At 38.4% G+C, this 23,233-nt stretch overlaps 1 protein-coding gene across 1 annotated transcript in view; it reads right to left on the reverse strand.

The window, feature by feature from the left end:
• CATSPERE (catsper channel auxiliary subunit epsilon) overlaps nucleotides 1-23,233 on the reverse strand; it is a 197,729-nt gene that overhangs the window by 37,323 nt on the left and 137,173 nt on the right. The window contains 4 exon segments of the mRNA XM_032591870.1: nucleotides 833-885; nucleotides 4,650-4,725; nucleotides 6,921-6,979; nucleotides 17,534-17,976. Of these exon segments, the coding sequence (XP_032447761.1) occupies nucleotides 833-885; nucleotides 4,650-4,725; nucleotides 6,921-6,979; nucleotides 17,534-17,976 (631 nt within the window).

Genomic DNA, 23,233 nt, shown 5'->3' on the forward strand with positions numbered 1-23,233 from the left:
GCCAGCAACCGATTATCACAATTCCACACTCCAAAGGTTATTGGAATGGCAGGTGAATAGACAATTGTTTGGATGAGAGCAAGTCGTTTCACAAATAGACTTGCATAAGAGCCCCTGGTCCCCCGCTCTCCCCCACTCCTAACCACAGGAGACCTTCTCGTCTCAAGTGCACCTTTATCTCAGCTGAACATACTGTGCTTGCTGACCTCGAGTCTCGCCCACACAGAAGAGAGCTTTGGCAAGTGGATGACAAAATCCAGCGTGCTTCATCATGAACCACAGTAAGATCAAATAAAGAGAACCCTGGGGTTCTCTGGAGGAAGCACTGATGGTTCTGTGAGGTTTGCTCTAAAAAAATGTCCCATGGGAAATGGTGCAGGAAACTGAGGCTTCTCTGATGTGGATGTAAGCGATTCTCTGACAGAGATGAGATCATGACTGATTTGAGTAGGACAGAAAGTAGACCTAAGTGTTTCTGCCTCTCCCTTCCCTGGGAAGTGAGCCTGAAGAGCTGAGAAGAGGTGATGGTGAAAGCTGGGAACTGGATTATTAAAAGGGAAGGCGGAGAAAAATGCTGGTAATAGGGAAAGAGGTTAATTCTTTTTATCTGTTTGTGTGATTCAGATGTAAGGTTTGACTTGGCAAAAGGTTCACACAAATTTAGTTTGGACAAACTTAAATTCAAGTTTTGGACACCAATGCCGATTCAACTTTGGATTTCATAAAGAACATGTCAGTCATCAGGCTAATAGCACCACCAGTAATTACAATGTAGTTCACCATTTGTTTTAAAATGCAAAGAGTAAGACAGGTCAAATGCAAATATACTTGCCCTTTAACAGCAATGTATTTATGAGGATTACAGCCAACAGCTATTTGGAACACCTAAAATGAAGCAATTTAAGTGGTGAGATCAGCGGTTCTGGTTCTCATGAGCTAAAAGCAATTACATTTTTGATTTGAAATAATAACCTTTTAAATGTACGGTTTATCATACTGTTCTGTGCTGTTTTACTCCTTCTTTCTGATCACATTTTTTTTTTCTCTCTCTTTGCTTCCGGTTGCCCAGACCATTGCCCAAAGGTTAGTACTCTGCTTTTTTGACATCAGTATCTCAAGAGAACTGACCCAATCTCATCTTTTACGAGCACCTCTGCAAACATGATCATCAACTCCACTTCCAGCTTGCACCTGGCTCAGCTGGTAGGTTTCTACAATATGTATAGCTATTAATTTGACTTCTTTTTAACCAGAGACCTGGTTCTTCCCTGACCAGGATGCCTATTTCAATTTCAACGTGGCTCCCGGATGCCTTACTCGTTGCTGTCTACCCTGCCACCCCATCCTAGGCTTCCTAGGGGCGATCTAGACGCTTGCTTTCTGTCTTAAACATGTCCTGTATGTTGCATATTTCCATAAGACAAATCTGAAAAAACCTCTAATACTCCTTACCCCAAAGTAGGACTTGGGGATCAGAGGATGGGGTTAGAGAATAATGTCCAGATAAGCTTGAGGGATTTAAAGAGTTGTGCATGCGAAACCAAGGCCCTTCAGCCTTCATTTGAAAGGCATGCTCTACAGCAGGAGTTCATGGATTTTATTGCCTGAACCACCTGATCTTGGTCACAGGACCTGATTTGTTCTCTCAGCAACTCTACCTACAGTCCTTGCTGTCCTTCATCATCAAAGCTTTGTTTTCCAGTCAAATGTGTTCAGAAGCATGGGCCTGCCCTTTATCTTTACTAACCTATCCATTTGTCACACGTGGTTGACTACCCTGCCGCCCCATCCTAGGCTTCCTAGGGGTGAGTCTTTCAGTCAGGACCCACCATCACTCGGTGTCTTAGTCATAACATCCCTTCTCTTCCGGGGCCCAGTTGACAAAAATCAACAACCATGCTTGGGGTTAAAAATCTGAGTTGACCCGCATGTGGAACGTGAACAGGAACGTTGGTACAGAGTATGGGATGCACGAGAAAGGCTGTTTTCTAGGGCACCCATGCACCCACTGCTGTGGGGCTGACAGTGTTCTCAGGATTGGATACCTAATTAGAGGTATTCTGACATGTAACCCAAATGAAAACAATGAGCGCACTGGTTTTCTTTATTTAATATTATTTTCCAATTTTAGTATATGTGCTGCCAAAGCAAACACTTCACATTATTCTCTCAGGTGCAGAGACAGGGTAGGACCGCTCTTAATTTAGCTCAGAAGTGGACACAGCACATTCCTTCTAACCGGGCAGAACAACGGAACTGAGACAGGAATTCTGAAGGCCGTCAACACAGAAACGTTGGTAGATAATGCATTACATAGAGTGTAGTCATCTCTCCCTGGGGAAATTGATCCTGGGAGGAATCACTAAAGCTTTCTGGGGAATGGCTCACTAGGGTGGCTTCATTGCAGCCAATACAAGCTACCTACAGTGGGGCACAGAGGGTGGCTAGATTTGAACTGCCCGTGTCTTGGGGCATGCCGAGGAGGAAAGAGAAGAAACAAACTGGTAATATTAGATGGCTACTCTGCGACAGGCACCGTTCTGGACACTTTACACAAATGGATCACATTTAATACTCTCTACAGAGTGGATAAATACTGTAAGACCAATTTCCCTTTGGCAAACGAGGCGGCGGCAAATCACTGGTTAGTAGCTTGCCCCAGCCGGCAGGTGGCAAGGCTTGGATCTGAACTCAGGTGAGATTAACCTGTTTTTGTAATGCCTGGGCTGGGCAGCACCCAGTGGTTGGGATCCCTAACAAACCTAGTGAGTAGATAGGAAAAAGGGGTAGAGGAAAGCAGGGTGCTTCTGGAAGGCATCTTGTACGGGACAAGCAGCTGGAGGTGGAGAACAGACCTAGGCTGGGGAAGAAAGAGCTGGCTAGGTTGCGGTTTCTTGCTTCCTGCGAAGATGAAGCTGGGAAGGTGGTGGGATAGGCCGGCCGGGGAGTGGCTGGTGTGCACCTGCAGGAAGTTGCCCGGGGAAGCCATGTGTCTGTCAGCCGCACTCAAGCTTGGATCACATCTGCCTCTGTTCAGGGCTCCTTCCAAATTCATGCAAGCTCACTCTGCTGGGAACAGGCTCCTTGTGCTGGGGTCCTGATGGACGGGGGCTGTTATTTCATGTACCTTTGAATTCTTCTTGTAGGGATTCCTCACTGTGTTATGCCTGGTATACAGTAGGTACTCAATATATGTTTCTCTTTTTTTTAATTTAATTTTTAAAAAATTTACATCCAAGTTAGTTAGCATATAGTGCAACAATGATTTCAAGAGTAGATTCCTTAGTGCCCCTGACCCATTTAGCCCATCCCCCCTCCCACAACGCCTCCAGCAACCCTCAGTTTGTTGTCCATATTTATGAGTCTCTTTTGTCCCCCTTTCTGTTTTTACATTATTTTTGTTTCCCTTCCCTTACGTTCATCTGTTTCGTCTCTTAAAGTCCTCATATGAATGAAGTCATAGGATTTTTGTCTTTCTCTGACTAATTTCACTTAGCATAATACCCTCCAGTTCCAGCCATGTAGTTGCAAATGGCAAGATTTCATTCTTTTTGATTGCTGAGTAATACTCCATTGTATATATATATCACATCTTCTTTATCCATTCATCCATCGATGGACATTTGGGCTCTTTCCATACTCTGGCTCTTGTCGATAGTGCTGCTATAAACATGGGGGTGCATGTGTCCCTTCGAAACAGCACACCTGTATCCTGTGGATAAATGCCTAGTAGTGCAATTGCTGGGTCGTAGCGTAGTTCTATTTTTAGTCTTTTGAGGAAACTCCATACTGTTTTCCAGAGTGGCTGCACCAGCTTGCCTTCCCACCAATATATGTTTCTTGATTGTTAATTAGGCTGGGAGGGAATAAAGAGAGGAGGCATCCCTTGGAGTAGAACTGACTCAGAAGAGGTGGGGTGGTGTTGAAGAATTGGTGTTCAGTTTCTTAGTGCTTCTGGTTACCTGAACACACTGTTGCTATTTCACGGTGCTGTACTTCGGTATATGCGTCTTCCTGGGGTTCCCTTTGCATCCAGCCTGCTCAACTTCTACTGATTCTTCAACAGTCCTTTTGGGACACTCAGAATGGCCCACTCTTCTGGGCTATTTGATGACCATGTATCTCACATTCCCTCATGCTGGCTTTTGTTTACGACTAGGGAAGAGTCTGTCTTTTGGTCTTTGTGACAGTGGTGGTGGTTACGTGGTTACACACACATACTGAGACAGAGAAACACAGTCGGTATCCGATACATTTTTTCGAATGAAACAATGGTTCACTTTTTTTGAATAAAGAAATAAATGCAGGGTCAATGTGGACATGACTGGCAGTTTCCTCTGACAAACACACCCAGCTTCTGTTGTTCTCATTCATTTCACTTTTTCCTTTATACAGTTTTATTTGTCTCCATAAACTAATAATTTTACACTTTTATAGGTAGTTATATGTCTCACTTTCGACGGCAAACCCACGGAAGGCAGAACTGTGATCCATTCCCAGAGTTTTGTTCCCTGATCTCTTCCCTATGGAGAAATGTTACAAATGTAGGAGGGGAGTGGAGTTGCATAGAGGTATTGTATGGATTATACAGCTCACCACCATTATTACCATTATTGAGGTAAAGCTTTTGATCTGCGCATGTCACTTACCTTCTGGGATATCGGACATGGTCTTGCTGAGTCACTAGGCCTCATGTGGAGAAGCAGAAGACCTGTGTTCTGGTGTCTAGGAGAAACAGCATGTGCAGGTGATTATAGAATCACAGGGGAGGCGGGCACAATCCCACCTTTCTGGAGAGCCTATGAAAAATCCCATGTACACAATGTGACTGAGCCCTGTGAGGAATTCTAGAGGCCTAGAAGGGGGTGGTGATAGCGACTGCTCTCTGCTTCTGCTAAGGCAGCTGTGGACTGTGGTCACTCTGGAAAGCCCCTCGCACCTCATGGTGGGCTGGCATAGGGTCGGCCCAATGGGAAAGAGAAATGAGAGCTATCAACATTTCAACTCCCTGTTTTATTAACACCCCCAGTCCCTAGAGGAGAGGCTGTGCTGCTGACATCTTGCCCTGCTTCTGATGGTATCAGAAGGCTACAGCTGCTCCATTTGTTCTTCCTCTACCCTCTACAGATCTTTTCCTCCTATTGATAACACTTTGGGAACAATAAAGAGTAAGGTATGAAATCAGTTTCCTGAACCACATTATGCCACATAGTATGATCCGAATGGAAGCAAAAATGAGATCAAATTTCTAGGTGATGAAGTGCACAAGAGTTATTTTGTGCTCAGAGAAACTGGGGAGGGCCAAAAATCACAGAGTTTTTTGGAAGTTTTATTAATATTCTATCCCGTTGGTGCTCAGGTGTTTCCTTTTTGAAACAGCTGGGGAAAAACAAACTAACCACATGCAAAGGTTCTTTTTCTTCCAATATTCATCACATTTTCATATTTATTTATTTATCAAATATTGGGTATAAAATGTAAATAAATAAGTTAGGATACAAATAGCACATTTTTATATTTTTTAAATCACTGTTCCATATTTCATCAATTCTAAGATATATATTTTTTTCTCATTTAATACCTTTGAAATCAGGAAGCATCTTATAATTTTAACTATGTCACTTATGGTTTGTTTTCCAATGTGATGGAAACGTTGATTTGATAAATACAGTAATATACCATAGATTTGTAAAGAACACTATAACAAATACTGCATCTATAATTTTCTAAGTTTTTTTTTTTTTTGAGAGAGAGAAAGAATGTGTGGTGGGGAGGGGCAGAGAGAATCCCAAGCAGGTTCTATGCTGTCAGTGCAGAGCCTGACAAAGGGGCTCGATCTCATGAACCATGAGATCATGACATGAGCCAGAATCAAGAGTTGGATGCTTAACCAATTGAGTCACACAGGCACCCCTGCATTTATAATTTTCCACATAATTTTTCTTATAGGTAGATTTTTTTTTCCTGCCATGGCTGATTTCAAAGCATTAGGTATTTTTTCTCGAGTCTTCGACTGACCTCAAGTATCCTGGACAGTTGATTGTATTCTACAGCAACAGAGTTCTGAGTAAATATCCAGAAAATCAAAAATACCCCAAGAAACACACAACATTAGAAGAATTGAGAGAAAAGTTGGTAGGTGAGGGGGCGAGGGATGAACTGAGCCTCCCTGAGTACTGTCTTTAAAGTAGACTTTTCTCCCTCCCCTTCCTGGTCTCTCTCTACCACTTTGTGCTGTTTTCTTTCCTTAATAGCATTTAAAACTATTTGAAATCATCTTGTTCATTTATTTGATGGTTTGTTCTTTGTCTTTTCCCACAAGAGATATGTCCCACGACACCAGTACCTCCTTTCTTGTTCACCATGTATTTTGAACACCTAGAAAGTGCTTGGCATAGAGTAGGTACTCATACTCACTTGGAGTAGCAGTGCTATTTTTCCAGAGAATATATTGAGTCAGGAATTGATGACCATAGAAATGCCTTAAGACTCAATTCCGGAGTAGTTGCTTCCTCTGGGAATTATCGTGCTCAGGTCCTACCTATTCCAAGAAGAGTAAACGATGGTGTTTTCTCTGATTCTACTCAAAGACTTTCTGATATTAGAGTTCTAGTCTGCCCAAGGATAGTATGTAAAGACTTTGGGATGGGAATGAGTGATAAAACACACTTGAAAATTATTGAATAAAGAAATAGCTTGTTTTTTGCATCTTCAATTGGATGAATGAAAACCTTGATAGGTTTCATTTTGTTACATTTTTATACAGAATAGTAATTTCACATCTCTCCAAACATTTAAAGGAATTTGAAATCTGGATATTTAAAATGATATGAGGCCATTTAAGTAAAAGAACACCTGGAAATCAATACCCTTGATAGCACATTTCATACCGAGTAGGTTCTTTTAAAAGTCATACTTACTGCAATTTGAAGTAATCATCTACTGCCTCATAATTTACATTTTGAAAAAATGTTACTGTCTGGAAAAGAAAATGAGAGTTTATTTAAAACAGGAAAACTGGGAATGGGGGGACAATGAATACTTTCAAGACAGATTTGAAACTTTCTTTAGGTAAGAAAAAATATAATTAGTATTTTTCCAATTTATTTTCTTTTCTAACTCAGAAACTCCAATTATGTACATATTAGACTTCCTTTGTTACCTTTTTCTTATTTTCTCTTTGAATTGCATTTTACCATAGTCCCTTTATTTCGATTGCTTCTCTCTCCCTCTTCATTTACTTTTGTCATTGCAATATTCCTATTTTCATTTTTAATTTTTCATTTCATTCCTGATGTGTGACCAGCCTTCTCCTGTTCCTAATAACCTCATCTCTGGACCTTTTTATTTCTTCTTTGAGGTTTTTAGAATAATTACAGACATAATGTTGTCTGTAATTTTTGAGACTCTGAGGAGTCATTTGCCTGAAACTTCTTTTCTTGTTTTTGAGTAATTAAAAAAAATCTATTTGCCTTGTGTATATGTCCTTGCTATTTTCTTCTACCTGGGGCACGTTTCATCTCAATGTTCAGCATTCCAGAAGGTTTCTATCTTTTCAGGATAAATCCAGTTACGGAACATGTATGATATTAGAGGAAAAAAATTATAGGTTGTATTTTTTTATTTAATTAAAAAAATTTTTTTAACATTTATTTTGAGAGAGAGAGAGAAAGAGAGAGAGCATGTGAACAGGGAAGGGGCAGAGAGAGGGGAGACAAAGAATCCAAAGCAGGCTCTGGGCTCTGAGCCGTCAGCACAGAGCCCAATGTGGGTATCAAACTCACAAACTGTGAGATGATAACCTGAGCTGAAGTCAGACACGCAACCGACTGAGCCTCCCAGGCGCCCCATAAGCTGCATATTTTTAAAGCATGGTAACTATAATCACCATATCCCAAAATTACTTTTTTGGTGGTACTTCTTTGTTTTGTATATATTTATACTATCTTCAGAGATATCAATTTGACTCTGGCTAATCTGGTATGATTAGAACAGAGATGTTGTACCTCTAATACAACCTTTGCAAAAAATCTTAACTTCTGAGACAAAGTTTATTTATCCACATCTTGGATGGTAAGTGGTATTAAACGAAATATGCAATCTCTCATGATAAAGTTGAAGGCTGTGGAGGTCATCACACTAAAAATAAATCTAGTTCAGTTTCGAGGAAAGGAGCTAGTTGTCAAATTTACACTTGTATTCTATTGTACACCATACTCTTCTTCATATGTAATGATAAAAATAGCATAATTAGGCTTGAAAATTTTAATATTATCTTTTGTGAAATGTAAGCAGATTCTCCAAGGGTTGCTTATCAATTGTCACTTAAGTGGTGCTCCAACTTGGGTCTGTAACTCAACCAGCATATATGTATATTATTTTGGATCATAATCACTGAAAATATTTACCCAGTGGAACTATTTTAAAAATATATATTTCGTGAATGTGATCATCTGTTTAAAAACCATTTCATTGTAAATAATTAGGAAATGATTTGGAGACTTTCATTTCTGCTACTGGTAGATAGGTTCTACGGACAAATTTTTGCTCTTTAAAAAAAAATTTTTTTAACATTTATTTCTTATTGAGAGACACAGAGACACAGAGTGTGAGCAGGGGAGGGGCAGAGAGGGGGAGACACAGACTCTGAAGCAGGCTTCAGTACTGAAGCTGTCAGTACAGAGCCCATCGCAGAGCTCGAATTCACAAATCGCAAGATCATGACCTGAGCCGAAGTCAGATACTTAAGTGACTGAGCCACCCAGGCACCCCGACAAATTTTTGCTCTTAAAAACACACATATCACAAAACCTACAAACATCAGCCTTTTGTGAAGTCACCTTTAAAAGCATCCAATAACTGACAAGAGAGTAGAGAACTATTAGCCCAAAGACTGAGGGAAATTAGGAATCTAGAGAATAAAGCAGAACACCAGAGGCCATAATCTATTTCTCCCCTAAAGGCATTTGTCAACATAGTCAGGAGACAGAGAATTCAAGATAGAGAATCAAATTGGATATCCTCTCTACATTAACCTGTGTTATCAGAAGATTGTATTCTCAGAGTAAGAGTAAGTCAAGATTAAATTTGGGCCCTCCTTAACCTTCTAGTGACTTCAGTTACTATGTGATCAGAAAAAGCAAGAAAAGGAAAAAAATTTGTCCTAACAATTGGTAGCCTACCTATGGGTAGGTTCTTGTATGGGTGGAATTGTTTGTCCAGAAGACTCAGGATTTAAAGAAGTTTCAAGGGAGTGGTACCCCTAGATAGCAGCAAACACAGATCATCTTAAGATCAAGGCATATTCTTACTCGACCTCAGGGAATTCTTACAGATAGTTTTACAAGTGTAACAGCACATAGTCAAGAATAACCAAGTGCACAAGGAAATAAGGTGTGCATGAGAATAAACAAACCAGAATAAACAATGATGAGGGAGAAGAAATAGATGAAATAGCACATGCTCAGACTGCAGATATGGAAGTAATAGGTGCAGATTATAAAACAGATGTGTTTACTAGTCATGTGGGAATAAATGACAAGTTGAAAATATCTGTTGTGTAAAAGAAACCATAAATGTGTCAGTGTCTTTTTAAAGGAACAAATAAAACTTCTAGAGATGGAAAATACAAGAGTCAAAATAAACACACAGTGCATAATTTTGGCATCAGATCAGGCATGACAAGAAGAAGGAGTGAAGTGGAAGACAGATCAGAAGAAATTATAACGATGTATCACAGAGAGATAAAAAGATGGACAATAAAGAAGAAAGACTCATGGGGAATAGATGGAGGGTTAGCTTTTGTTTCATCAGTGTTTCAGGAGAAAAGATAGGGACAGAGGCAAAGATGACATTTGACAAGATACCTGATGAAGGCAGTGATCCACAGATTCAAGAGGCCCAAGAAGTCCCAAGCAGGATAAACGTAAACATCTACACACGTCAGAGTGAAAGTATAGAATGCAAAGAATAAAACCATAATTCATCAAATCTAGGATGCCACAGGGTATAAGACTCATCCTGATGTCATAGATGGTAAAAAAATGTGCCTTAGGCATAAAGAAACTCATTGATAGTAATAACATAATATTAGGAGACTTCAACACCCCACTCACAGCAATGGACAGATCATCTAATCAAAAAATCAACAAGGAAACAATGGCTTTGAATGACACACTGGACCAGATGGACTTAGATATATTCAGAACATTTCATCCTAAAGCAGCAGAATATACATTCTTCTCCAGTGCACATGGAATGTTCTCCAGAATAGACCACATACTGGGACAGCCCTCAGCAAGTACAAAAAGATCAAGATCATACTGTGCATATTTCAAACCACAATGCTATGAAACTTGAAATCAACCACAAGAAAAAATTTGGAAAGGTAACAAGTACTTGGAGACTGAAGAACATCCTACTAAAGAATGAATGGGCTAACCAACCAGTCAAAGAGGAAAATAAAAAGTATATGGAAGCCAATTAAAATGATAACACCACAACCTAAAACCTCTGGGACGCAGCAAAGGCGGTCACAAGAGGAAAGCATATAGCAATCCAAGCCTTCTTAAAGAAGGAAGAAAGATCTCAGATACATAACCTAACCTTATGCCTTAAGGAGCTGGAAAAAGAACAGCAAATAAAACCCAAGACCAGCAGAAGACAGGGAATAATAAAGATTAGAGCAGAAATTAATGCTATCGAAACCAAAAAAACAGTAGAACAGATCAATGAAACTAGAAGCTGGTTCTTTGAAAGAATTAAAAAAATTGATAAACCACTAGCCAGTTTGATCAAAAAGAAAAAGTAAAGGACCCAAATAAATAAAATCAAGAATGAAAGAAGAGAGATCACAACCAACACAGCAGAAATACAAACAATAATAAGAGAATATTATGAGCAATTATATGCCAATAAAATGGACACTCTGGAAGAAATGGAAAACTTCCTAGAAACGTACACACTACCAAAACTGAAACAGGAAGAAATAGAAAATTAGAACAGACCCATAACCAGTAAGGAAATCAAATTAGTAATCAAAAATCTCCCAAAAAACAAGAGTGCAGGGCCAGATGGCTTTCCAGGGGAATTCTACCAAACATTTAAGGAAGAGCTAACACCTATTCTCTTGAAGCTGTTCCAAAAAATTGAAATGGAAGGAAAACTTCCAAACTCATTCTATGAAGCCAGCATTACCTTGATTCCAAAACCAGACAGAGACCCCACTAAAAAAGAGAACTATGGACCAATTTCCCTGATGAACATGGATGCAAAAATCCTCAACAAGATATTAGCCAACCGGCTCCAACAATACACTTAAAAAATTATTCACCACGACTAAGTAGGATTTATACCTGGGATGCAGAGCTGGTTCAATATCTGCAAAACAATGAACATGATTCATCACATCAATAAAAAAAGCACAAGAACGATATGATCCTCTCAATAGATGCAGAGAAAGCATTTGACAAAATATAGCATCTTTTCTTGATAAAAACCCTCAAGAAGGTAGGGATAGAAGGATCATACCTCGAGATCATAAAAACCATATATGAATGACCCAACGCTAATATCATCCTCAATGGGGAAAAACTGAGAGCTTTCCCCCTAAGGTCAGGAATAAGACAGGGATGTCCACTCTCACCACTGTTATTCAACATAGTATTGGAAGTCTTAGCCTCTGCAATCAGACAACATAAAGAAATAAAAGGCATCAAAATTGGCCAGGATGAGTTCAAACTTTCACTCTTTGCAGATGACATGATACTCTATATGGAAATCTTTAGGGTTTCCTAAGATTCCACCAAGAAACTGCTAGAACTGATTCATGAATTCAGCAAAGTTGTAGGATATAACATCAACGCACAGAAATCGGTTGCATTCCTATACACCAACAATGATGCAATAGAAAGAGAAATCAAAGAATTGATCCCATTTATGGTTGCACCAAAACCCATAAAATACCTAGGAATAAGTCTAACCAAAGAGGTGAAAAATCCATACATTGAAAACTATAGAAAGCTTATGAAAGAAATTGAAGAAGACACACAAAAAAATGGAAAAAGGTTCCATGTTCCTGGATAGGAAGAACAAATATTGTTAAAATGTCGATACTACCCAAAGCAATCTACATATTCAATGCAATCCCTATCAAAGTAATACGAGCATTCTTCACAGAGCTAGAACAAATAATCCTACAATTTGTATGGAACCAGAAAAGACCCCGAATAGCCAAAGCAATCTTGAAAAAGAAAACCAAAGCAGGAGGCATCACAATCCCGGACTTCAAGCTATACTACAAAGCTGTAATCATCAAGACAGTATGGTACTGGCACAAGAAGAGACACTCAGATCAATGGAACAGAATAGAGAACCCAGAAATGGACCCACAAACATATGGCCAACTAATCTTTGACATAGCAGGAAAGAATATCCAATGGGATAAAGAGTCTCTTCAGCAACTGGTGTTGGGAAAATTGGACAGTGACATGCAGAAGAATGAACCTGGACCACTTTCTTACACCATACACAAAAATAAACTCAAAGTGGATGAAAGACCTCAATGTAAGACAGGAAGCCATCAAAATCCTTGAGGACAAAGCAGGCAAAAACCTCTTTGATCTTGGCCACAGCAGCTTCTTACTCAACATGTCTCCGGAGACAAGGGAAACAAAAGCAAAAATGAACTATTGGGACCTCATCAAAATAAAAAGCTTCTGCATAGCAAAGGAAACAATCAGCAAAACCAAAAGGCAACCGACAGAATGGGAGAAGATATTTTCAAACGACATATCAGATAAAGGGTTAGCATCCAAAATCTATAAGGAACTTGTCAAACTCAACACCCAAAAAACAAACAATCCAGTGAAGAAATGGGCAATAGACATGAATAGACACTTCTCCAAAGAAGACATCCAGATGACCAACTGACACATGAAAAAATGCTCAACGTCATTCACCACCGGGAAAATACAAATCAAAACCACAATGAGATACCACCTCACACCTGTCAGAATGGCTAACATTAACAACTCAGGCAACAACAGATGTTGGCGAGGCTGCAGAGAAAGAGGATCTCTTTTGCACTGTTGGTGGCAATGTAAGCTGGTGCAGCCACTCTGGAAAAAAGTATGGAGGTTCCTCAAAAAACTAAAAAGAGAACTACCCCACGACCCAGCAATTGAACTACTAGGCATTTCTCCACGGGATACAGTTGTGCTGTTTCGAAGGGACACACGCATCCCCATGTTTATAGCAGCACTATCCACAATAGCCAAAGTATGGGAAGAGCCCAAATGTCCATCGATGGATGAATGGATAAAGAAGATGTGGTGGTATATGTATACAATGGAGTATTGCTCGGCAATCAAAAAGAATGAAATCTTGCCATTTGCAATTACGTGGATGGAACTGGAGGGTATTATGCTAAGCGAAATTAGTCAGAGAAAGACAAATATCATATGACTTCACTCATATGAGGACTTTAAGATCCAAAACAGATGAACATAAGGGAAGGGAAGCAAAAATAATATAAAAACAGGGAGGGGGGTGAAACAGAAGAGACTCTTAAATATGGAGAACAAACAGAGGGTTCCTGGAGGGGTTGTGGGAGGGGGGATGGGCTACATGGGTAAGGGGCATTAAGGAATCTGCTCCTGAAATCACTGTTGCACTATATGCTAACTAATTTGGGTGTAAATTTAAAAAAAAATGTGCCTTAGAATTGGTGAAACATGGTGGTGGGAGCAGTAGCAACAGCCTTAAGAGCAGCACCCACAGTGGTGATTGTGGTGGTAGCAGCAATGCATAAACATAGTGCTTGCCAGGTACCAGACGCAGCTCCAAGGCTTTACATACCTAAACTCATTTTCATCCTAATAACCTTACGAAGTAAATATTATGATAATGACTATATTATATAATTTCATTGTATTAACATGTTAACAAAATTATATGTTAATATATTTTATTACATATAATATATTATTATTATTATCATCATTACTTAGATGAGGGTACGGAGGCATAGAAAGACTAAAAAACTTGCTTCTCTGAGTATTTTTGTGTTTTTTGGGGGGTAAACACCCAGTACGGCGATTACTGGATCAAAGAGGACTTCCATTTTCAACTTTTTGAGGAACCTCCATACTGTTTTCCGGAGTGGCTGCACCAGTGTGCATTCCCACCAACAGCACAAGAAGGTTCCCCTTTCTCCACATCCTCGCCAACACCTTGTGTTTTTGCTTTTAGCCGTTCTGACAGGTGTGATACATGCACCCCTATGTTTATAGCAGCATCATCTACAAGAGCCAATTATGGAAGCAGCCCAAGTATCCACTGATTGATGACTGGATAAAGAAGAGGTGATATATATATATATATATATATATATATATATCAGAGGTGATTATATAATATATAATATATATGTATTATATATATGTAATATATATATATATATATATATATTATACACACACATATATGCAGTGGCATATTATTCCACCACACAAAAAAGAATGAAATCTTGCCATTTGCAATGGCATTTTTTGGAACTAGAGAGCATAATGCTAAGTGAAATAAGTCAGAGACAGACAAATAGCATATGATTTCACTCAGATGTGGAATTTAAGAAAGCAAACAAATGAGCAAAGAGGAAAAAAAAAAGAGAGAGAGAGACAAACCAAGAAACAGACTCTTGGTCACCGGAGGGGAGGTGGGTGGGGGGAAAGGGGAAATAGGTGATGGGAATTAAGGAGGGCACTTGTTGTGATGAGCACTGGGTGATGTAGGGAAGTGTTGAAGCACTACATTGTGTACCTAAAACTAATGTAACATTATATGGTAAGTATACTGGAATTAAAATAATTTAATAAAAAAGTTAGATGTAAAAGCAGTCTTAAGATTTTTATGGAATCAAATTTTAAAAAACTTGCTTAATGTCATCAGTTAATGTGCATTGCTAACAAATGACAGAGCTAGTATTTTATCAAAACAGGTAAATTTTTATATCCTTGGTCATTTGTATATTTTGATTGGTAACTTATTTTGAAGTTCTAAACTGCAAATGGGCAAATGCACACGAGACAGCCCAGTCTTGGAAAGAAAACTTATGAGAGCATCTGCAGATATTGGGGCTAGATAATGAAAGAAAATATTCCTGGGCTAAAGGAAGTGGAACTCTTTTCTGTTTTTGTTCTGGAAGAAGGGGTAACTCAGTTTCAGAAAAGTGAGTTGAAGATACTCCTTATTTCTTGAAACATGATCAATTGAGTCTCATTTTATTCATTATGTTTTACTTTTCCCCTGTACCTTCTTCCCCCATTTCCTGTCTCCACTGTAGGCCCCCATAATATTTATCAAACAAGTATGATGTCATCATACTTGATGATGTCATATTGTCTAATATATGTCCTTGGGTATCTTTGTATCCACGGAAAATGAATAATGCTTTTCTTTTTGTTGCTTGTGATTTGTATGCGGGTGTTTGTAATTTTTGTAAATGTTACCATGTGATCAGTCTCAGTTCCTCACTTAACACTGTTTTCTACTCGACACCGTTTTAAGATCTATCCCTATGACTGTACACAAACCTAATTCAGCTTTCTTTGTTTCTAAACCCATTTCTGCCAGATTGCATTATTATTGTAGTTGTGGAATGAAACATTATGAACTGGTGAAATGTCAGTTACTGCTTCTCTGAGAACTAAACTGATTGCTTTGGAAAGTTTTAATAAACCAAGTTCCTGAAGAAATTGCTGAATTAGGTATGAGCAAGGTAACAATAAAAAGCTGGTTGAAAATTAAAAAAAAAAAAAGAACTTTGGTTCCTTTCCCAGTGTCATTAATTTTGTTTTCCCTCCTCTACTTAATTTATCTTTTTAAGAATTTTTTAAATGTTTGTTTATTTTTGAGAGAGAGAGAGCGAGAGAGAGCATGAGAGGCAGAGGGCAGAGACAGAAGGAGACACAGAATCCGAAGCAGGCTTCAGGCTCTGAGCTGTCAGCACAGAGCCCGATGTGGGGCTCCAACTCACAGAGTGCAAGCTTATGAACTGAGCTGAAGTCAGAGGCTTAACTGACAGAGCCACCCAGGCGCCCCTTCCCTCCTCTACTTTAAAGAAACAGAAATGGGAAGTCAGTGATAATGCATTACAAATAAGGTTATTCAAGAAAGGAGACGAGGCGCTCCAATAAGTTGACTTATTTCAAAGAAAAGCCTGTGGTCCTATATTAAAAGATTGACTAACGAATGCACATTCATTTATTGAAGTTAAAGTACAATGCTTCATATATATGTTTCATGTTTTAGGATTCTCTGCTTTAACTGACTTTGGAATTAACTCAACACTCCATTGCATTGCATCAGTTCAGAGGCCCACCCTCATATATGCTAAAGAAAGCTGAGCCTAGAAAGAGAAGGTGGGAAACAGAATAGAGAGTGTTGGGGAAAAAACTGTAGTAACGCATAAAACGCTTATGCTATAATGTTCATCGGAAAGTAGTACACAAAATAATATATGCAGTTCATTCATACCTAATTGTGCTGGACTGTTTCCAAAGCTAGCTTCAGTGATTCCTCTCCTTCCTGTAGGCACCACCCCTCACAGCGTAAGTAACCTGGACTGGCCTCATGAATTGCTTTGACAAATAGAATGTGGCCGAGAAGAGGCCTTGTGGCTTCCACTCATGCAGTCTTGGAATACTGCCCTATGACCGCCTTGGGGAAAAGCCAGGTCTGGCCTGGACAATTGAGGTCACATGGTTCACAGACAAGTGCTCAGCTGATGTCCCTTCTACAAACAAGCCAGCGTGAGCGCCAACCACATGACATGTGTTTGAGGCCATCTTAGATCACCTTGTCCCAGACAAACCACCAGATGAATAAACCCAGGTGAAACCAGCGGAATTGCCCGGCCTCTCACGACCCAAATGTTGACAAATAGATTTGGATACTGTTTGAAGCCATCGCGTTTTGGGTGATGTTATAGTATAATAGGTGGCTGATAGAAGTCCTTACAAAGCCATGCATTAAAAACAAAAAAGGAAGCAGGAAGCAGATAATACAATTGACAAAGAATTCTGCAGGAATGTGCTTTTAGGCAGCAAAGAGGCCTTTTGGATATTAAAAGTGAAATGTGTGACTCAGGAGCTAATGGCTTATCATTTATTTATTAAAAACTTGTATATTTCTCAACATTTTCCAAGCTAAACCTAGAAGGAAAATCTTTTTTTAAAAAATACATTCACTCACACACACACACACACACACACACACACATTTACAACAGACGAAGAAAGTTCTAATTTGTCTTCACATCAAACACCGTTTACCACAATCACTTAACAGAAATTACTGCAACATTGGCCAAGAGGACCTAAAACTAAGGATACATGATATTATGAGAAAACCTCAAGGAATGTGACTGACAATGCTAGACGCTATTTTTTTGGTGATAGGATTTATAAAAGTCAATATTATAATTTTACATTTATTACAGTCATATGAATACATTTTCAAACTATCAACTTACCATGGTTTTAGTGCAGTATCCTAGGGCAACTTCATAGTGAACCTGATATGTCTCTTGTAATATATTTGGGCCGTATGATTCCACCACAATATACAGACCAACATTTTCTGGATAGACTATTTGAGTCCAGATGGACACGTTCTGTCCCTTGTCCAAAAAGAAAAAAACACTAAAAATATTATTAAGAAATGCCACGTAGGGGCATTTCTCTCTTGAATTGAAAGTTACACTTTTTGCTTCTAGTCTTAAAGGATATTCCTGTGGACGTATTGTGCCATTTTCAAAAACATATATGAGATACATTAGCCCAGAGGAACTCATCGAGACTGCTGACTTCAGTGTACTATTTGTCCATGCGTGTAGTTTTACCGCGTCTTTAATATTGGCCTTGAAGTAGAACATTATGTTATTTTCCATTTTCACCACCACATTTCCATAATAATCTGGAAAAGGAGGAGAAAAGTTTGTGTTATTCTAAGTAACCGCGAATCCATGCACTTTTAACCAAAATAATTTCTTTTGTAGTAAGGAAGGATTTGTCTGTTTTGAGAAAGTTAGAGTGTGCAGGCAGAAAACTACAACTTTACGTGATGCTGAAGGACATCTCTCCCACTTCATAGTGGGGCAATGTTTCCCCTGGATAGATTTCTTCTTGCGTGTACAATATCACTTAGATATATATGACATCATTTCCATTAAAAAGCTAGAATTAGTGCATTAAATAATAATAAGGATAGGCATGACAAGAATCATATTATTAGGAAGCATTGCATTATGGATAGCATTGTGTCCCCCCAAGTGAAAATATCTTTAAAGAGGTAATTAAGGTTAAACTAGGTCATAAGGGAGGGACCCTAATCCAATATGACTGGTATTCTTATTTATAAGAGGAATAAGAGACATCAGATCTCTGTCTCTCTCTCTGCATGCACACAGAAAAAAAGGCCATATGAGGGCACAGTGAGAAGGTGGCCTATGTCTCTAAGCCAAGAAGACGATCCTCACCAGAAACCAACCTTGAGATCACCTTGGTCTTGGGCTTTTGGAGTCCAGAACTGTGATAACATAAAATTGTATTGTTTAAGCCACCTAGCCCATGATATTTTGTTACAGTAGCCCTAGCAGACTAACAAAACTGGGATAAGAAACGGGGGTGGGTGTTGGTTCCTCTCATGTTCACTCTATAAATAAAAGCCAACTTCTTCCCTTAACAGAGTTTTATGCCTAAGTCATAGAGGTTTATAGACAATAAGTCTCTTACATTCTTTGGTTTTATAGCCATATCTGTAAAATGAAGAGTGGAGCTAGTTGATTTCATAGCTTTCTTTCCATATACGACTTTCTCCGTGTACAGCTTCTAGGGGTATACTTTCCTTAACTAAAAAAACAAAAAACAAAAAAACCCCAAAACCCGACAACAACAACAACAACAACACCCCAAAACAAACCCAAACCACCCAATGCTTTAAGGGGACTGACCAAAAGGAGGAAGGTCGATTCGTAGAGTCAGGAAGGTTCAGAGTATATTATGTGTATGCATCTTACATTTGAAATTTGAATAAATAAGTGATATTTTCACAGACTGCTGTAGTTTATATGCTAATAAAACCCCTAAATCAGAAATGCCGATTTTTTTTTTTTAGGATCAGAATACTTTAACAAGACATCACTGTCCACATAGATGTCCTTATAACGTTAAGCTGTCACACAGTCCTAGTGTTGTCAGTAGAAATTCAACAATATAATAATGTTGGCGAAATTATTACATTGATTGGTAAGGTGAATATGAAGCTTGGAATATTCTTCTGAGTCTTTTAGTAAAACTGCAAGGGTACGCTGCCCTTAGCGCTAAGGCAACACACAGGGCATCCAACACCAGTGCTGACAGGTCAGTAACACTGTGATGCTAAAGTGATTTGGTAACTTTTCTCATGGAACTTAGATCCTTTATAAATTTAATTTTGTTTTGTTGTGCTTTTGACAAAAAGTCCATCGAGGCGTACCAAATTCTTGGCCTGCTGTGCTGTGTGTGTGTGTGTGTGTGTGTGTGTTTCTAGAAACTTCACAAGGTGGAAGGAGGAGAGAAGGATGGATGCGGGTGGATGACCTAACAGAATATATCCAGATGTTGAGTGAGAAAAGTCGTTGCAGGATACACACAGTATGATGATATATAAGGTTTAAAATCTCACAAAACAAAAAACACATATTGCTTTAGGATCTTCAATAGTGTCCAGGTCACTTGGTGACGTGGTCCTTGCCTTCTCCCACCAGCCTTGTTGCCACTTTTGGTCTCACCCTCTACCATCTAGTCATACACGATTAACTTCAGTTCCACGAACTTGCCATGTTCTCTTGCACCTCTGGGTCTTTGCTACTTCAACTCTCATCCTGACGATTGATCTAATTTTTCTAGTGTGTACCTTCTCCCTGGTTTTGGTTTAGAGGGCTTTTCCCCTGTGTGGACTTTTCTTTTTCTTTTTTTAATGTTTTCTTATTTATTTTTGACACAGAGAGAGAGAGATCGATCATGAGTGGGGGAGGGGTAGAGAGAGAGAGGGAGATGGAGAATCCTAAGCAGGTTCCACAGGGTCAGCACAGAGCCTGATGGGGGCTCAGACTCATGAACCATGAGATCCTGACCTAGGCCAAATGCAAGAGCTGGACACTTAACCAACTGAACCACCCAGGCGCCTCTGTGTAGACTTTTCTGATGTCATAAATCTGAATTAGGTGTCCCTTCTGTGTGCTATATGGCACTCTCTCTTCTGCTTATCTTGCTGCTCGTTGAAACATTATTAAATGAATTTTGGATTGAATATTAAGAAGAAAATTAGGAATGATTTTAAAACAATGAGATTAAAAACATTGTATATAAAAGTTTGGGGATGCAGATAAAGCCGTAGTGAGAAAAATTCATAGCCTTATGCTTATTTGTAGCTTTAAATGCTTAGAAAATAAGATTGAAAATAAATGAACTAATCATTTAACATAAGAAGCAGGCCACAGAGCACCAAAGTTACAAAAAAAAAAAAAAAAGCACAAGTGAAGAATCAATAATGACAAAAGCAGAAATTAAGAAATTAAATAGAAAGCAGATTTGATAAACTAAGAGTACTTTTCAAAAGAAAGAAAACAAAGCCAAAAAAAACCCCCTAAACACAATAAACAATATCTTGTGAGCCAAATTAATAAGGGGTGGGATACAGACAACATTATAAATAAGAAAGAGAATACTATTACAGACAATAAGCAATCTAAAAATTAAAATGGAAAACCTTTGCCAATAAAGTAGCAAATCCAGATAAAATGAATGATTTCCTAAGGAAATACAAACTTCTAAAATTGACTAAAGAGATGGGATATTTGAAGAAACCAATTAGAGAAAATACAAATAATGAAGTGTACAACATTCCTGCTTGCGAAGACCTAATATTGCACACATATCATCATCTCTTCAATAAATTGCATGCCTGTTCTGGCTACACAGTGTTCTAGAAACTTGTGGGGGATACATTAGGGGAAAACCCAGAAAGTCCTTCCTCTTGTGTAACTTACATTCCTGCAGGAATACAGTCAATAGGACATGAAAATAAGTGAATTATGTGGTGTGTTAGGAGATTAGGGCTACAGTAATCAAAACGACAGAGAGCTCATGCAGGTAGGAGTGGAACAGAATAGCCTAGAAAATGAACCTGGTTGACACGAGTAATAAACAGATAAGGAAGGTGGTATTTCAAATCTGGGGGGTAAGGGTTGGTTTCTAAAACAGTGATTTGAAGGCAACATCAGCTTTCAGTGAAAGACATAAAGACAAAAAATAGAACGAAATTCTTAACTTATACCAAACACAATTCTGGATGAATTAAAGATTGAAATATGCAAATTAGAAAAGTAAAAATGATAAAAGAAAATACTTAGTAATATTTTTGTAATTGGAAAGACCTTTCAAATTATGACATTACATCCAAAGTCACAAGTAAAAATATTAACAAATTTAACTACACAAAAACACAAATTCTAAATACCAAATCCCTCCAAAAAGGTACAAGAAATTACACACAAGAGACAATATTTGCAATACATGTCAAAGATAAATGGTGAATATACACTGTGAGTAACGACCATATCAGTATCAATAAGAAAATAGATAACCCCATGCAAAAATATCTCAAGAGTAAGAACTGACAATCCATAGAAGAATATGGCCAATAAACACATGAAACTAGATATAACTTCTAATTATAAAATGAGTCCTAAAAGGAGAATTACCCATTTTTTTCTGTACTGTGGGTAGATATCAAATATTTTCATATGGAAAATACACATTTTCTAATACTTTTGGGGAAACAGACTGTGGCAACTTTTGCTGGAGAGCAACTGGAAAGATGTATTGATTTTTTGAATATTCAGAGCTTTGAATCACGAATTCTACATCTAATAACTTATATCAAAGAATACCTGTACAAGTGTAGAAAACATATACATATATAGAAGCACATTTCCTGCAGCATTATTTGTAGTAGCAAAAGAAATGAAGCCTGATATCTATGTAAATATGTTTATACTCCTATTGGTCTAAATAATAGTACAGTTAAACCATGAACACTGTGGCAGTGAAAGTGGCATAGTTTTTATGTGTATTAGATATTTTGAAAATACAGCTTATTATGTTTTGAATTTTCTTTTTCAAAAGTCTGAATAAATTCACAGGAACTTTTGAATAGTGGGTTATTTGAGGAATGAAAATGGTGAAGGTGGAAGGCTTTTGACTTCATATTTCATGTTTATGAATTGTTTAAGCTTTTTATTTCCGTGTTTCCAAATGGCCTTCAGTACAACATTCAGACTTTAAGGTCCCTCTAAAATGTATCCCCAAGTGTTGGGATGAGCACTGGGTGTTGTATGTAGTGATGAATCACTGAATTCTACTCCTGAAACTAATATTACATTGTATGTTAACTAACTAAAATTTAAATTAAAAAATTTTTTTAAAGTTTATTTATTTTTGAGAGAGAGAGAGAGAGAGAGAGAGACAGAGAGACAGAGAGAGACAGAGCATGAGCGGGGGAGGACAGAGAAAGAGGGAGTCCCAGAATCTGAAGCAGAGCTGTCAGCAAAGAGCCCAATGTGGGGCTTGAACTCACAAAAGGTGAGATCATGACCTGAGCTGAAGCCAGATGCTTAATCTACTGAGCCACCCAGGCGCCCCCTAACCAAAATTTAAATTAAAAAATGTACATATACATTTTTATACACTTGTGTAAAATGCACATACCCATACAGATATGTTAGTGGAATGCTGTGTTGGGACAAATGTAACATTAAAAAAATATTTTCTATAAAAAAAGTAAAAAATAAAATCTATCCCCAATTTACTATTCTAACCTTATCTCCTTATCATGGTGGCCAGCGGTCTTTTAAAAACACAAATATTCTGCTTCTCTCTTGCTGAAAACTCTTTAGAACTCCCTATACAGGCTGCAGGAGAAGGTCCAATTTTCTCACATGGCTTGTGAGGACTTTCATAATCTGAACTTCATTTCTCCAGGGGAGACTTCTTTTTTTTCTCTGGAGAACTCTGTTTCAGCAGTGTATTCTTTCGAGTCCTGGGTTGTACCCTGTTGTCTCTGTCTCTGGGTGGTTGGGTACACTGTCTTCATTGTCTTCACTGCTTACCTAACGTCTACCCATTTCCCA

The sequence above is a fragment of the Lynx canadensis genome, chromosome F1 (assembly GCF_007474595.2).
Source record: "Lynx canadensis isolate LIC74 chromosome F1, mLynCan4.pri.v2, whole genome shotgun sequence".
In the NCBI taxonomy this organism is placed as follows: domain Eukaryota; kingdom Metazoa; phylum Chordata; class Mammalia; order Carnivora; family Felidae; genus Lynx; species Lynx canadensis.